Below are 17,569 nucleotides of genomic sequence, written 5' to 3'. Positions count from 1 at the left end.
TTCATTTTGGGTCAGTCACAGTGGTCAGGTATTCTGCCACTGTGTACTTTCTGTTTTGGGCCAAGTAATTATCTTTTTGTTTTCTCATGATTTGATTGGGTCTAATAGCTTGTTTAGGGGTTTCTTCTCCAGATGTATTTCTCTGTCGGGGATGGCTTTGTTATGAAAGGTTTGGGGATTGGTTCCTTTTAGGTGGTTGTAGAATTTAAATGTCTCTCTCTCTGCCTCGCTCGCTCCCTCTCTCAATGACTAGTGTGTGGTAAAAGGCATGGCGCTCCCTGCTCTCACTCCCTAAATGACCACCATGTGTTACAGTGACAGCAGCTATTTCAAAGCAAGGCTGAAATACTAATTAAATCCTCTGCTGCAGTGGCACCTCGACTTAACAAAGAAAAGCCTACGTCTAGAGATCTCAACAGCCTGCTGCAGTCACGGTCTATTCATTAGTTACTGGAAGAGTAGAAAATGGACTGATATGGACTACCTGAACTTGTCCAATAAGACCAATAAGACATGCTCATTTTCGTTTTCTGTTGCAAAATATTTTGGTACGTTTTGTTATGGTAAGCCCTAATGAACCCGACCCTGGTTGGAGGCACAGTGAATGTGGCCAAACAGTGCTAGAGCATTGTTTGTAATGTCCTTCTGTGACACTTGTACATTGTTCTCACTGTGTGACATGTCAAGGTAAAGTTGCGACGACATGACTTGAGAGAGACTGGACCCTGACAAACACCGCTGATGCATGACCTGATGTGTTTTCTAGGAGCTGATTGGGCGGATGCTGCAGGTGAACGTGGAGGCTCGCTACACAGCACAGGACATCCTCTCTCATCCCTGGGTCACGGTAACTTGTCTTGTGGACTTTGTGTGGGTGTGTGTGGGGGTGTGTGTGTGTTCAGGACCATAAAGGAGAATGTGTGTGTGTCTCTGCAGGATGACAACATGGAGAACAACATGAAGATGGAGGTGTCAGGTAAACTGAGGACACACTTCAACACAGCACCAAAGCCCAGCACAACCACAGCAGGAGTGTCGGTCATCATGGTGAGGAACAAGACAACAACATTCACTATCACAACCCATTATTTGTTTTCTGGTCCCATACACATATTGTTTTACTCCGTATACACAACAGCACTCAGTCACGACCCTCTACTCTCTACCAACTACTCTCTATTTTCTGGTCACGTTTCCAATACACACATTGTGTATCTCCATATACTTTCCCTCATCTGAAGTCTCTGTATTCCACCATCTGTCGTACATTGACACCCCAGAGTCCTCGTCTGTAGATTCTTGATATTTGCAGAATTGTTCAACCATGGCCTGATTTACGTGCCATCAGTCGTTTTCCGAAGGAACCAAAAACAAAGCTAAAAGAAGCTTCCTGATTTTATTTGATTGACATCCGCCTATATTTCAAGATTGATTGGAAACCAACATGATCTGTAACAAATGTTAGTCAATTCAGCACTACACCTACTCACTTTCAAACAAACAATAACTATTTTCACATCTAGTACTATTAATCAGTTGGTTACATAAGATTTTGATCTAAAAGAACATGAGAGATTATCTGACAGGAAAGCTAAGAAATGGACAACTTCTTTACATGTAATCATATCACTGAGGGTTTTAAGAGAGCAACATTTATTCAAAAAGCTTTCCCCTGGGATTACACATGGATAAATCCATCCATTCATCATCTTCTCTCTAAAACACGTTTTCATCTGTGTGGTGCAAATGTCGTGTTTTAGTGTTGACGCAGTGTTCTCAGTGACTCCAGAGTACATTGGTCTGAAGAGATACATCCTTAGTCATATCCTACCATCCTCTTTCTGTTTTTAAGCTTTTTCCCACAAGCCTATGCAACTCCTGGCACAGTTATGTAACTTCCTGTTGTGGGTGGTGAACTTCCTCTCGATCTGCCGCACACTTCTGGTCACATCACCTCCCCTCTCTGGTCCACTTTGGGGTCTATTGAGCTGGAGCTGGCCTGCGAATACACAACCAATATAGCATAGGTCTGTCAATGGATGCATCTCAATTGGATCCCCCTCCTCATCTCCTTCCCTGGTCCTGAAGGAGACAATGAGAGGAAGCCTCTCTAGACTATTGAGATGCACACATGCTGTCTGCTTCCACCTGGGTCCAGTATACCCACTGCAGCAGTAGAAGGGGATTAACATGGGCTAAGGGGTGCGTAAGGGTTCATTTGGGACTGCCCCTGACTCGGGGTTAAACCTCATTTTGTTGTAAATCTCCCTTGACAGTTTGAGGTGTAAAGGAGATCCCCGCGCCCCTCCTGCTCATCCCACTCCCTCCTCCCAACTCATCCCAGGACCACAGGGGAAGCTTTGGAGCTGAGTGCAGGGTACCGATCTCCCCCGTCCTCCACTCTCTCCCCCTCTGCCAGCTCCAATAATGCCTCTCTATAACAGATTGATCTGGGCAGAATAACTCAGTAACTCTCTGCAGTGGCCTTGAATCAGTTTGCATGGCTGCTCTGCCCCCTCTTGTAATTTGCCTAAGCTCCTCTCTCCTCCTCCAATGGGGCTTCTTTTATTTTCTCTCTCTCTCACACTCATCCTCCACTTTTATCTCACTCATAACCATCTTCATCAATCAACTTGTCTCTGTGTGGACTGACTTTGTTGACAGTGATGTCACTGCTGTGTTGAGAGATGTTTGAGTTAGATTTGTACATGTTATTGTAGTCTGTGTTGTTTTTGGCTGGCTGGGTGGTTATTTGGCATGCTAACTAACTAGGCCGAAGAGAAGCCCTCATTGCTTCTGCTGAACTCATTTTTTATTTGCCCCCGTCTCTGTCACTCATCTAAAGTAGTGCTCTTATAGTTAATGCCCCTACAATAACCTGGGGACATTAAATGTCTATGGCAATTTTACAATATATTTGATGTCTATGTAAAGCCATGATCCTACTCCTACATGCATTGGCCATGTCTAAGGCAGGTTGACATTTATTGTCATGAATCTTGCCCTGGAGGCAGAACTGAGCAATTTCTGCTAGATGGGCCAGCTGCAAAACAAAAATGAGCTTTTTGGTCTTAATTTAAGGATAGGGTTAGGAATTAAGGTTAGCAGTGTGGTTAAGGTAAGGTTTAAAATGAGATTATATTACTTTGTGGTTGTGCCAGCTAGTGGCCACTCGGCAGAGCTGCCCCCAGAACAAGATTCATGACAAAACATTTCAACCTGCTGTCCTGGCCCTTTGGATACATTACAATTTATCTCCTGATAATTTTTCAGTTGAGCTCTACCACCACCTTGTGGTCAAACATTTAAACTGCACTACTGCACTGGATGAGAGAGATAGATGAAAATTGCTAATATTGCCTTGGATTTAACATTGAACAGTACTCCCCAGAAGTTAAGATTTCTAAAATCATGTCATTGAGCTTACCAGCATCCTGAGAGATGATTGTCATAGCAGACTAATCAATTCCAAGCCTGGAGAGCCACACAACTGGTTGAATCAACGTTGTTTCCACGTCATATCAATGAAATTCTATTGAACCAACGTGTAATAGACGTTGAATTGACGTCTGTGCCCAGTGGGACCCCACTGCTTCTTTTTATTTAGACCTTGGAAACCAGGTGAGTAGTGGACTCTGGCTAACCAATGGCATGAACTGATCACTTAGCTACCAGGGACAGAGGAAAACCAGCAGTGCTGCGGTACATCAGAGCAGGAATCAAACAGGCCTGCTTTCTGTGTCTCCTCTAATGTTGTTGAGCTGTGAGTAAGACTAGTCTCTGTCCCCTCTGCTTCCTCCCCGCCCCCTCCACTCCTCCACAACACGCCCACATTGCCACCCTCTGAATTAGCTCCAAGGCAATGGTATGTACTAACACTGAAGGCTACGCTTCTTTACTGCTTCTTCACTGACGCCACGAAGAGTCACTCAGATAAGGGAACATGGGAAATCTGGATGCCTTCTGATTGTTACGTAGTTATTATTGTTACTATTGTTATTATTATAGCAATCCAAATGATCTAGTTGGTTTGAGTTGTGATGAGGCAAAATCTCTCCAGCACAATTTCTCATTTTCCCTTACACTGCATGTTGAGCATTGATGATATGATTTGCTGTCTTGTTGGGTCAGTCTACTGTGAAGGGTCTGTCTACTACTGTGAAGGGTCTGTCACTGTAAAATCATCCCATCTATGGATGTTTCTGTCCATATATATATATATATATATATATATATATATATATATATATATATATATATATATATATATATATATATTTTTTTTTGATCTACTGTGTTTAATAATATATAGAAATGTTACTCCATGGACCTTACTGTCAGAGATCAGTGAGGTTGAACGTCATCTTGGGGCAGTTTTCTCTTCCCATTATATATTGACCCACTGTTCTTTATTTCTGTCTCTCTCTACCTGTTTGGTTCTGTTGTATTGTAACGAAGGTGAGTGTCGGTCTGACTTTCTTTCCCTCACACCTGACCTCTACCAGAACACAGCTCTAGATAAGAAGATGATCCAGCTGACTCGTCGCAGCCAGAGGCCCACAGCACCACCTCCGCCTGGGAAGAAAGTAGTCCCTCCTGCAGCCATGCCAGTCAAGCAAGCCTCACCCAATACCAAACACCAACACCCAACACCAGTCTCAACCAACACCAAGCTGGCATCACCCACCAAGCCTGCCCTCCCAGAGGAGGAACCCAAGAGTCCTCAGACTGATGTGCCTGTCCCTGTATCCCCTCCCATCTCTCCTTCAACACCTACCACACCCGTTACCTCTCCCTCTGTCCCTGTCTCTCCTTCCTCTCCTACCAAGCCTAACGTCTCTATCTATCCTACCTCCCCTACCAGGCCCAACAACTCTCCCTCTCCTTCCTCTCCTACTAAACCTGTTATCTCTCCCTCTCCTTCCTCACCTACCAAACATGATATCTCTCCCTCTTCAACTACCAAACCTGTTATCGCTTCCTCTTCACCTACCAAACCTGTTATCTCTCCCTCTTCACCTACCAAACCTGTTATCGCGCCCTCTCCTTCCTCTCCCTCTCCCTCTCCACCTACCAAAACTGTTATCGCGCCCTCTCCTTCCTCTCCCTCTCCCTCTCCACCTACCAAACCTGTTATCGCTCCCTCTTCACCTACCAAACCTGTTATCTCTCCCTCTTCACCTACCAAACCTGTTATCGCTCCCTCTCCTTCCTCTCCCTCTTCACCTACCAAACCTGTTATCTCTCCCTCTTCACCTACTAAAGCTGTTATCTCTCCCTCTTCACCTACCAAACCTGTTATCTCTCCCTCTCCTTCCTCTCCCTCTTCACCTACCAAACTCCAAATGTCCCCATCTCTTTCCTCTCCAACCAAGCTCCATGTCTGTGCCTTCCCTGGGGCCTCTCATATGCCAGTTACTTGCCCCTCTGCCTCATCACCTTCCAAACGCAAAGCCTCCCCCTCTCCTCCTGCCCCTCTCTCTCCCTCCTCTCCTCCCTCTCTTTTTACCTGCCCCTCTCCCTCTGACCCTCTGTCTCCCTCTGCCTTTCCCAGCCCTCCCTCACCCCTGACCTGCTCCTCTCCCTCCTCTCCCACCCCTCCATCACCCCTGGTGGGCCTTGACGTTGAAGCTGCTGCTACTGCCAGAGAGCTGTGAGAAAGAATGATGGATGAGAAGACTGGCTGCTGGACCATGGTCTAATTTGTACCTTTCCAGCCCCCTTACCTCCACGCGCCGTATCCCCAGACCTATGATTTGCATGTAGGAGGCTAGATACAGATAGAACCTCCATCCCCAGTAACAGTAGAACAGCTGATGTCCACTGCTGTATTGTTCTAGGCTCCCAACCTACAGTACAATCTCTGTAGAGAACCCATCATATCCACGCTCCAAGAGGGAAGTTGAGGTGTTTTGTACATTTTGGTTGATTTTGTATATACAGTATGTGTGTATTTATATATGAGCGATATGGAGAAAACAGAGCGAGGCCTGCCTAGTTAGGGTCTGTGTGGTTTCAGACAGGGTTTTCTGGAATGACTTCTGATCATGTTTTATTTATTGTCTGTGGTTGGTTGGTAGACACACACATGTTGATTATGGGTAGAAGTGTATTATTTGGCGTGCTTGTTGTCTGTTGTAAGATAAACTGCTACTGTAGATGTGTATATAGTATTGTATGACAGACACGAGGCACCAGAATGAAAGTTGAAGGTTTGAGTTTGTTTTCTTCTCTTGCCTGTTTATCATTGGTCCGCTATGGAGCCTGTAGTGTTTAACTGCTGAACACCAAAAGAGAGACGCAACAGAGTAGAATATGAACGTGTCAATGAGGAGAGGTGTGCCTGTGAAAATAGCTGCCAGATCAGGGGTGTGTTCAGGGCGGCAGGTAGCCTAGCGTTTTGAGAGTTTTTGGCCAGTAACCGAAAGGTCACTGGTTCGAATCCCCGAGCCAACTAGGTGATAAATCTGTCGATGTGCTCTTGAGCAAGTCACTTAACCCTAATTGCTCCTGTAAGGCGCTCTGGATAAGAGCATCTGCTAAATGACTACAATGTAAATGTTCATCAGGCACAAAACAGAAGAAAACAGACAAACAGGAAAGGTCTTCCTGGACATGTCCTGTAAGAAACATTTGCCCTCCGTTGCCAAACGTTTTTCATTGTGTGCCCTAATGAACCTGACCCAGTAGTTAGATTCCTTTTCTGAAACCAGCTGACAGGAAACACTGGGAGCTCTATCCCCTCATATACTCATTTATCAGTCCAGATTTACCGGATAATAACGTGAGGCTGTTCCACTTTGCTGTTGTCTTTGTCTGTAATGGTAATGCACTTGTTTTAAAGTCCATGTTTAAGTCTCAAATCGCACCCTATTCCCTATATAGTGCACTACTTTTGAGCAGGGCCCATAGGGGTTGGGGAATAGGGTACCATTTGGGATGCAGCCTGTATCTCTTTACCTAGCCTACTGCATGCAGTTGGTTAGAGTTTAACCCTTCGGATATTGATAATGGCTCCGATGCACAGCACTACTACTCCAAGGGGCTTTAGTTGCATGCCATGTTCCTCCCTCTGCCTCCCCACAAAACAGGTCTCTCTCACACACACACACACACACACACACACACACACACACACGTCAAGCTGGTACTATTGTACGTATAGTAGCTGTTCTGTTGTGTTTAGTCAAACTACACTGTCATCATCATAATGCTTTTTTATTGCAGTTTTAGTCTGGATACTTGTATGAAAATTACATTTCAAACAGGAAAAACACTCCTGTCAGCTTTGGCCAACAGTTTTAGTCTGGATACTTGTATAAAAATTACATTTCAAGCAGGAAAAACACTCCTGTCAGCTTTGGCCAACAGTTTTAGTTTGTGCATTTTGTCACTGTGACTCCCTTTATCATTATGTATTAGCAGCACATCGGAGAACTTCAAACGCAATAAAAAGTATTCAAATCAGTGTTTAAAAAAAGTTATTTTTTTGGCATTGTTTTTGATTGTGTGAAAACGCCTATGTTGATAAAGGTAGAAATCAGATATTATAAGCCACTCACAATGAGGTAAAGTGACCATCAGCGCCCTCCTGTGGACAATATCTGAAGCAACAACATGGCCTAAGTCCAACCATTAGCCAATGAAAACAACTATTTGATGACGTGTTTTGCTCCACACCTATCCGGATGAATCAGATCTGAGCCAATCACCAGGATAGAAACAGTTACCAGATCTAGCTCTAACATTGAGCCTATGGGGAACCAAGCTAGGGACCAACATATTCCCATAACCCCCTGCTCTGCAAGTCACAGTGATGGCAGCACCTGCACTGTGTTGGGGGGTTTGCCACATGGAGAGCAGCAAGCAGGTCCTGGTGAAGACTCCAACCGTCATCTCTTAAAGGGAAGTTTGCACAATATATTGATGATATTCCATCTAAACAGTCTTTATATACTTCCTAGTTTTGCAATTTGAATAAACCTAAGCCAAAACCATAGAGATATAGCATTCATCTTTGTATATGTGCCATTATAGGGTCTGTGACAGCCTCAATGGCGCTGCCCATGCTATCTCCATTTTGTAGTCAATGTTCTTTTTCGCAATTGGCTGATCCCGCCCGATGACCCGGTTGGACATGACTCCAACAGGGTCACCAGGAAGGATCAGCCAATGAAGATGGAAGTCCCACCCAGTCAACTACATTAAAAATTGTGGAAGCCCTCAATGATACTACCCATGCTAATATGGCCTTTATCATTACCTAAGGGTTAAACCTACCTACCTAGGCCTTGACTGCGGCCAGGAAGAAGCTTCTGTGAACGATGTGGTTTAGTGCAACTCCACCCCTGGCTACATTCCAGTCAAACTTCAGAAAAATAGTTCAAATAACAGTTCAATTGAAGACAAGACGTCTCAAGTTAAAAAATTCAATTTTATTTGTCAGAACTCATCACGCGTCAAAAACACTCATTCCAAATTGATTGCCAAAATATTGAGCGATACATAGAAAATACAGTAGTAGCCATTTCATTGTAATGGTAACCACACCAAGCGTAGATCAAACCAACACGGAATGTTTCTCCCTATGAGCAGCCGTTGTATTGGAGGAACCACATCGGGTGTTCCAACCCTGCACCAAAACACCTGATTCAATTCAGTTTGGACCTGAAGGCCCATAATTAGGTAGAATCGGGTATTTTAAAGCTGGGCTTGAACCAAAAAGTGCACACCCTTTGGCTGTCCAGGACCGGGGCTGTCTGTGGTCTGGTTTAACCAGTGAATATTCACCGTGACACACAGACGGACTGACAAGTCCCTCATTTCGCTGCACCTCTCTTTGCCAAGATGAGATACTTTGATTGATCCTAGCATGGTTTGGGCACTGTGTCGATCGCTAATATGATACAGTATATGCTTAAGTACTGTAAATGCCTCAGTAGAGGAGGAAAAGCTAAGTTATACAAAGAAGCACATCATGGCGACGTCGGCCATTTGGAATGGATTCCTTTCCTCGTCCCGTCTCCTTCATGTAAAGTTCTGATAGGTGATGAGGAAAGTACGCCATTTTACAAAATTAGGACGTATCCCATGACATTTGTTTCTACTGACAGACATATTATTCATCAGTATGGTTACAGTACATACATAAAGCTAATGATCGTCATGACAACACTCGGATACAAACTAATCACACCGGCAGTCATCTTGTTACTATGATGACTGTCTGATACACATATGACAACTGGTGACAAGTCTTTGTGCAGTGTACGCCACCATCAGGACAGCAGAGGAATAACTCATGCACAGGAAGGCAAGATCTGTCCATTTACACAGAGGTGTGGTACAAACATTTAAATAGAATATATTCCCTCAAGTCATGAACACATAAAGGACTTACTGAACTTCCTGCTCGATCGCCACACAAAATTATATTTTATTTCCCTGTATTTCCACACAGTAGCAAAAAGAGCATGAAAAAAAGGATATTAACGACCGAAATAATGATTATATCTCCACGTTTCACACCTATTGAAAATAATCACTCACCCCTAAGTACACAAATATATGGATTCTTAAGACAATAGATGCAAATATACTTTTCTACCTACTTCCACTTTGAACCATTATTTTCCTCTGCTTGAGATGAAAATAGACTCTTAACAAGCTAAAAATAGATTTATAACCATAGGTATATAACCCCACCCTAAGATATATGAAATTTTCAATATGCCTACAAAATATAGCAATGCCCTTTTTTAAAAAATAGTTTGCTTCTTTCGACAGAATCAGACAGTTTTTCTTCTCTTAAGATACATTCAGGATATCAATATGTATTGAGTAGTGCCTTAGTACATCGAGCGACAGGATTGCAGTAGGTAGGTCCCACGTTAACCAGATTCTCAGGGATTGTTGTTGCGTGGTCCTGCCTCAGTATCTGGTCTGGTACTCGTGGTGCCACCTGTTGAAGTCGTTGTAGAACAGGACTATACTACCAGACGCCATGCCGGTTATGATGCACCTAGGAGAGGACAGAGCCGAGAGGGAGTGTTGAGTTAAGGCTCATACATGTAGACAGAACATGATGTACTTTTATTAAGGCCGTAAAGTAGGTCTGTCATTATACTGTGAATAACACCAAGGTCTTCATCTGGGTATTCTAGATTGGGAAGGTTTTTTATTTCCCATCTGATGATAGTTACTACAAGCCCACACATCTGAAGATGGTATTAATCATTAGTCCGTATTTTCATTATTTCTTCCTATGTGCTAAAACTTCATACCACACAACACCTATGTGAGTGAAGATTACATCGTCAGAGTCCAGGTGTGTATGTTACCTTTGGTCGTTGGACATGGCCATGGAGCGGATGCCTGCGTCACAGCCAGGGTAGGTGAACATCTGTTTGAGGTTGTGAACCTGCCAGACAGACAGAACTCCCCCGTCTCCCCCCGTCAGCAGGTACTGTCCGTCCCGACTCAGCAGCATGGCCTGACGGGAGAGGAGAAACAGCACCACTTTGACTGACAGGAGACGTTATGTACAAGACAATAGGGAACATTCCTGTATTACTGTTCTATTGCATTGCCAACGAGGCTGTCAGCGCCCTCCTGTGGACAACGTCATGACCTGCAACCTATTGCACCTACCACTGGAGGGCGCTAATACATGCAGAGATTTGGATGGGATGTGTAACTCCCTCACACCACACCAGAGCTGACCACTATCATAAAGCATAATGAACTTTTTTATCTTGGACTTCCGGATTGGAGCGAGCGGTCGCATCTGCACTCGGTCCGCAGGTAGTATTTCATTACATTTCATTACATTTCATTATAGTACAACGGTTTGATTTGTCTAATCTTATCAATTTCTTCTTAGCTAGCTACACAGCCGTCTTTGTATCATAGATAATTGCGTAATTATCGTATTTCGTCGTCCTAACGCAGTCTACACTGCCCTGCAGCTAGCCAGCTAGCTAACGTCCACCGTTAGCTAGTCCACCGTCTACCGATTAGCAGCACAACTATTACACTCAACTGAACGACTTGATTAGTGTAGTGTTAGCTAGCTACATAGTTGTCTTTGCTGTCTTCGTACCCAAGATAATTGTGTAGTTTAGAGTGTGTAGTTTTATGTCGTCCTTAACATAGGAGACTCTGCTAGCTAGCCAACAGCTAGCCAACGTCTACCGAACAGAACTTCTGCACTCAACAATCCGGTCGCATTTCGCTCGCTCCACAGGTAGTATCACATTTTTCATTTCATTTCATTACAGTACAACGGCTTGATTTGTTTGATCGTAGCTAGCTACATAGCTAGCTACACAGCCGTCTTTGTATCAAAGATAATTGTGTAGTCTAGAGCGATTTCCTAGGTTAGTTAGCCAGCTATTGTCGTTCTTTTAACGCAACGTAACGTAATCAACACTGCTAGCTAGCCAGCTAGCCCCGAATAGCAGCACAGTAGAAACTATTACACTCAACGGAACGACTTGATTAGTGTAGTGTCAACAACGCAGCCAATGCCAACTAGCCTACTTAGTCAACAACGCAGCCTCTGCCAGCTAGCCTACTTCAGCAGTACTGTATCATTTTAATCATTTTAGTCAATAAGATTCTTGCTACGTAAGCTTAACTCTCTGAACACTCGTGACGTGTAGTCCACTTGTCATTCCAATCTCCTTTGCATTAGCGTAGCCTCTTGTGTAGCCTGTCAACTATGTGTCTGTCTATCCCTGTTCTCTCCTCTCTGCACAGACCATACAAACGCTCCACACCGCGTGGCCGCGGCCACCCTAATCTGGTGGTCCCAGCGCGCACGACCCACGTGGAGTTCCAGGTCTCCGGTAGCCTCTGGAACTGCCGATCTGCGGCCAACAAGGCAGAGTTCATCTCCGCCTATGTCTCCCTCAGTCCCTCGACTTCTTGGCACTGACGGAAACATGGATCACCACAGACAACACTGCTACTCCTACTGCTCTCTCTTCGTCTGCCCACGTGTTCTCGCACACCCGAGAGCTTCTGGTCAGCGGGGTGGTGGCACCGGGATCCTCATCTCTCCCAAGTGGTCATTCTCTCTTTCTCCCCTTACCCATCTGTCTATCGCCTCCTTTGAATTCCATGCTGTCACAGTTACCAGCCCTTTCAAGCTTAACATCCTTATCATTTATCGCCCTCCAGGTTCCCTCGGAGAGTTCATCAATGAGCTTGATGCCTTGATAAGCTCCTTTCCTGAGGACGGCTCACCTCTCACAGTTCTGGGCGACTTTAACCTCCCCACGCCTACCTTTGACTCATTCCTCTCTGCCTCCTTCTTTCCACTCCTCTCCTCTTTTGACCTCACCCTCTCACCTTCCCCCTACTCACAAGGCAGGAAATACGCTCGACCTCATCTTTACTAGATGCTGTTCTTCCACTAACCTCGTTGCAACTCCCCTCCAAGTCTCCGACCACTACCTTGTATCCTTTTCCTCTCGCTCTCATCCAACACTTCCCACACTGCCCCTACTCGGATGGTATCGCGCCGTCCCAACCTTCGCTCTCTCTCCCCCCCGCTACTCTCTCCTCTTCCATCCTATCATCTCTTCCCTCTGCTCAAACCTTCTCCAACCTATCTCCTGATTCTGCCTCCTCAACCCTCCTCTCCTCCCTTTCTGCATCCTTTGACTCTCTATGTCCCCTATCCTCCAGGCCGGCTCGGTCCTCCCCTCCCGCTCCGTGGCTCGACGACTCATTGCGAGCTCACAGAACAGGGCTCCGGGCAGCCGAGCGGAAATGGAGGAAAACTCGCCTCCCTGCGGACCTGACATCCTTTCACTCCCTCCTCTCTACATTTTCCCCTTCTCTGCTGCTAAAGCCACTTTCTACCACTCTAAATTCCAAGCATCTGCCTCTAACCCTAGGAAGCTCTTTGCAACCTTCTCCTCCCTCCTGAATCCTCCTCCCCTCCCCCCTCCTCCCCCTCTCTGCAGATGACTTCGTCAACCATTTTGAAAAGAAGGTCGACGACATCCGATCCTCGTTTGCTAAGTCAAACGACACCGCTGGTTCTGCTCACACTGCCCTACCCTGTGCTCTGACCTCTTTCTCCCTCTCTCTCCAGATGAAATCTCGCGTCTTGTGACGGCCGGCCGCCCTACAACCTGCCCGCTTGACCCTATCCCCTCCTCTCTTCTCCAGACCATTTCCGGAGACCTCCTCCCTTACCTCACCTCGCTCATCAACTCATCCCTGACCGCTGGCTACGTCCCTTCCGTCTTCAAGAGAGCGAGAGTTGCACCCCTTCTGAAAAACCTACACTCGATCCCTCCGATGTCAACAACTACAGACCAGTATCCCTTCTTTCTTTTCTCTCCAAAACTCTTGAACGTGCCGTCCTTGGCCAGCTCTCCCGCTATCTCTCTCAGAATGACCTTCTTGATCCAAATCAGTCAGGTTTCAAGACTAGTCATTCAACTGAGACTGCTCTTCTCTGTATCACGGAGGCGCTCCGCACTGCTAAAGCTAACTCTCTCTCCTCTGCTCTCATCCTTCTAGACCTATCGGCTGCCTTCGATACTGTGAACCATCAGATCCTCCTCTCCACCCTCTCCGAGTTGGGCATCTCCGGCGCGCCCACGCTTGGATTGCGTCCTACCTGACAGGTCGCTCCTACCAGGTGGCGTGGCGAGAATCCGTCTCCACACCACGTGCTCTCACCACTGGTGTCCCCAGGGCTCTGTTCTAGGCCCTCTCCTATTCTCGCTATACACCAAGTCACTTGGCTCTGTCATAACCTCACATGGTCTCTCCTATCATTGCTATGCAGACGACACACAATTAATCTTCTCCTTTCCCCCTTCTGATGACCAGGTGGCGAATCGCATCTCTGCATGTCTGGCAGACATATCCGTGTGGATGACGGATCACCACCTCAAGCTGAACCTCGGCAAGACGGAGCTGCTCTTCCTCCCGGGGAAGGACTGCCCGTTCCATGATCTCGCCATCACGGTTGACAACTCCATTGTGTCCTCCTCCCAGAGCGCTAAGAACCTTGGCGTGATCCTGGACAACACCCTGTCGTTCTCAACTAACATCAAGGCGGTGGCCCGTTCCTGTAGGTTCATGCTCTACAACATCCGCAGAGTACGACCCTGCCTCACACAGGAAGCGGCGCAGGTCCTAATCCAGGCACTTGTCATCTCCCGTCTGGATTACTGCAACTCGCTGTTGGCTGGGCTCCCTGCCTGTGCCATTAAACCCCTACAACTCATCCAGAACGCCGCAGCCCGTCTGGTGTTCAACCTTCCCAAGTTCTCTCACGTCACCCCGCTCCTCCGCTCACTCCACTGGCTTCCAGTTGAAGCTCGCATCCGCTACAAGACCATGGTGCTTGCCTACGGAGCTGTGAGGGGAACGGCACCTCAGTACCTCCAGGCTCTGATCAGGCCCTACACCCAAACAAGGGCACTGCGTTCATCCACCTCTGGCCTGCTCGCCTCCCTACCACTGAGGAAGTACAGTTCCCGCTCAGCCCAGTCAAAACTGTTCGCTGCTCTGGCCCCCCAATGGTGGAACAAACTCCCTCACGACGCCAGGACAGCGGAGTCAATCACCACCTTCCGGAGACACCTGAAACCCCACCTCTTTAAGGAATACCTAGGATAGGATAAAGTAATCCCTCTCACCCCCCTCCCCCTGAAAAGATTTAGATGCACTACTGTTCCACTGGAGGTCATAAGGTGAATGCACCAATTTGTAAGTCGCTCTGGAAAAGAGCGTCTGCTAAATGACTTAAATGTAAATGTAAATGAACATGGGCTTATTGGCCAGTGAGGAATCCTGTCGCCATATTGACGTCTGCTATTTGTCCAATAGAGCGAGGTGTCTACAACAACTCCTTAATAACAATCAACCTAAGCTTTGTGGTGTGGTCCGATTTAATGACCGAGCCTGGGACACCAGTGATTTCACCACCTACCTCACGGTGTGCTATTTCAATCACAGTCTCTGTGAGCACTTCCTGCACCAAGCGAGAGAGGCACAGTATCAACCAGATATTTCACAAAATTCATGTGGCGAGCAGCACAGCACAGAACAGCAGTCCATCCACCTGAACTGCTACAAGGCACGGCTCCCCACAGGCACAGTGGAGAGAGATTTATTCTGCTCATCTGGTTTTCCTGTGCACTTATGGGCTGTGTTACACTTAATGAGTTCCCAAGGGAAACGGGGATACACTACGGCCCTACACTAAACTTCTGTGTTGGGGTATATTTATGCATACAGTATATAGTTGGAAATTGAAGCCAGTCGGAGGCATCAATCACGAGGTAACGAACGATGATGAGATGACAAGGAAATGTTGTAAGTAATAACTAGTGTAAGTTAGCCTAATTAGCGGTTTCACATTAACATACTGTATGTTAGATGGGATGCAGCTATTTCAGTCACAGCTGGCTTAGAAAGATGAGAAGAGAAGTGCAATTACCAGATGGAAGATCAAACAAAAACATTCATCATCCAAGGCCATATGTGGTGCAGCCGGCAGAGTATATTTCAAATGATAAATATTTGAAATGAACAAAACTTAGTTTTGAACTTAACACAAATTGGCACATTCCTGGCAATCAGTTTAGCTTATTTCGTGATTCCAACTCAAGTCAATCAAAAGTTGAGTTAGATGCTTATACCACCGCTAAAACAAATATAATGGATAATTTAACAATCAAAACATTTAAGAAAGACAGTTGTTGCACATTCAAAACGGGGAAATGTCTACCATATAAGAAAAATCTCTTTAGCTAGCCTGACTGCCCCCAATGGAGTTGATCACTGGTTGCAGATATACAGTACGTACGTACAGACAGACAGACAGACGTACAGTCTTTGGCCTCTTTTTATGAGCCACAGGGAAGATGTCCAGTGAACTGCAGAATCAGAAGACCTGGTAGTCTGAACTAATGCACTGACCCTCTCTCTCTCTCTCACACACACACAGAACTTTTTCTGATACATGACCTCAACTCATAAGCATGAACAAAGACAGTAGTTGCTCATTCTAAATGGGGGGAAATTGAAGTAGCCTTCTAGTAACTTGACAGTAGACTGTGTGAAGTCAGTGTTACTCCATCCAGCCTCTGGCACTGATGATGTACTTACTGGTGTTGATGTAGCCTTCTATGGCTAGGCCTAGTACATCACCCACTGTGTGCTGCTGGGGGGTTGGAGACCTGGCAGACGACTCAGCCAGACACAGGTAGGAGGCTGTTCCCAGACAGAATAAATCTGACACTGTGATTGGGAGGCCAAACAAAATGGTCACTAGAGCCAAGATGGCAGACAAGACTCAGGTATCTGAAGGATGACTTCAGAGCCAAGAAGCCAGAGAGAACCATTACAGAGCCACATGCTCAGTACTTGCATTAGTATAAAATACTAGAATTTCCCATTAAGTTGAGCACATAATATAGCGCAGTACTTGCATTTATTTTATAGTCTTGTTTGCAAATCTTTCTCTAGGTTGCCAATAATGTTGGACCTGACAGTATATTTTATATGCTAAATATTTCAAATGAACACAACTTATTTAGAACTTAACCCAACTCTTCACATTCCTGGCAATCAGTTTAGCTGCTTTTGTCATACCAACTCAAGTCAATCTAAAAGTTGAGTTAGATGCTTATACCACCACCAAAACTAATATAATGGATCATTTAACAATCTAAAGTTGAGTTAGATGCTTATACCACCACTAAAACTAATATAATGGATCATTTAACAATCTAAAGTTGAGTTAGATGCTTATACCAACCACCACTATAACTAATATAATGGATCATTTAACAATCTAAAGTTGAGTTAGATGCTTATACCAACCACCACTATAACTAATATAATGGATCATTTAACAATCTAAAGTTGAGTTAGATGCTTATACCACCACTATAACTAATATAATGGATCATTTAACAATCTAAAGTTGAGTTAGATGCTTATACCACCACTAAAACTAATATAATGGATCATTTAACAATCTAAATGTTTAACAAAGACAGTTGTTGCACATTCAAAAGAGGGAGAAATGTTTTCCCAATAAGCCAAATGTCACTCTAGCTAGCCTGACTGCTCCCAATGGACTTGAAGTGATAACTGGTTGCAGATATACAGTACAGGTACACACAAACAACCTTCGGCCTCTTCTTATGAGCCACAGGGTAGATGTCCAGCGAACGGACCACTGCTGACAGTAAACTGCAGTATCAGAAGACCTGGTAGTCTGAACTAATGCACTGACTCATACTCACACACACACACACACACACACAGCCACACACTCACTCACTCACTCACTCACACACACTCACTCACTCACTCACCACCACTCACCCACCACTCACTCACTCACTCACTCACCACCACCACCACCACCACCACACTCACTCACTCACCACACCACCACCACCACCCACTCACCACCACCACCACCACCACCACTCACTCACTCACCACCACCACTCACTCACTCACTCACCACCACCTCCACTCACTCACTCACCACCACCACTCACCAGGCACACACACTCAC

The 17,569-nt window shown here is 45.6% G+C and overlaps 2 protein-coding genes across 4 annotated transcripts in view; one reads left to right on the top strand and one right to left on the bottom strand.

Annotated features, from left to right (window-relative positions):
- The window catches only part of LOC115137569 (serine/threonine-protein kinase DCLK2-like), a 90,746-nt gene extending 83,262 nt beyond the window's left edge, over nucleotides 1–7,484 (top strand). For 2 of the 3 annotated variants that reach the window (XM_065024904.1, XM_065024903.1), the window contains exons 15-17: nucleotides 767–847; nucleotides 937–1,047; nucleotides 4,506–7,484. In XM_065024904.1, coding sequence (XP_064880976.1) covers nucleotides 767–847; nucleotides 937–1,047; nucleotides 4,506–5,657 — 1,344 coding nt within the window. In that variant the 3' untranslated portion in view covers nucleotides 5,658–7,484. Of the gene's footprint in view, nucleotides 1–766; nucleotides 848–936; nucleotides 1,048–2,276; nucleotides 2,378–4,505 lie in introns of all 3 variants that reach the window. The other variant, XM_065024905.1, reaches the window with a different exon arrangement.
- Nucleotides 7,485–8,415: 931 nt separating this feature from the next.
- LOC115124200 (lipopolysaccharide-responsive and beige-like anchor protein) overlaps nucleotides 8,416–17,569 on the bottom strand; it is a 295,402-nt gene continuing 286,248 nt past the window's right edge. The window contains exons 35-36 of the mRNA XM_065024108.1: nucleotides 10,341–10,492; nucleotides 8,416–10,021 (exon numbers count right to left, since the gene is read on the bottom strand). Of these exons, the coding sequence (XP_064880180.1) occupies nucleotides 9,931–10,021; nucleotides 10,341–10,492 (243 nt within the window). The 3' untranslated portion in view covers nucleotides 8,416–9,930. The remainder of the gene's footprint in view (nucleotides 10,022–10,340; nucleotides 10,493–17,569) is intronic.

The sequence above is a fragment of the Oncorhynchus nerka genome, linkage group LG11 (assembly GCF_034236695.1).
Source record: "Oncorhynchus nerka isolate Pitt River linkage group LG11, Oner_Uvic_2.0, whole genome shotgun sequence".
NCBI lineage: Eukaryota > Metazoa > Chordata > Actinopteri > Salmoniformes > Salmonidae > Oncorhynchus > Oncorhynchus nerka.
Note: the sequence above shows the minus strand (reverse complement) of the source record. Positions and strands in the feature narration are given on the sequence as shown.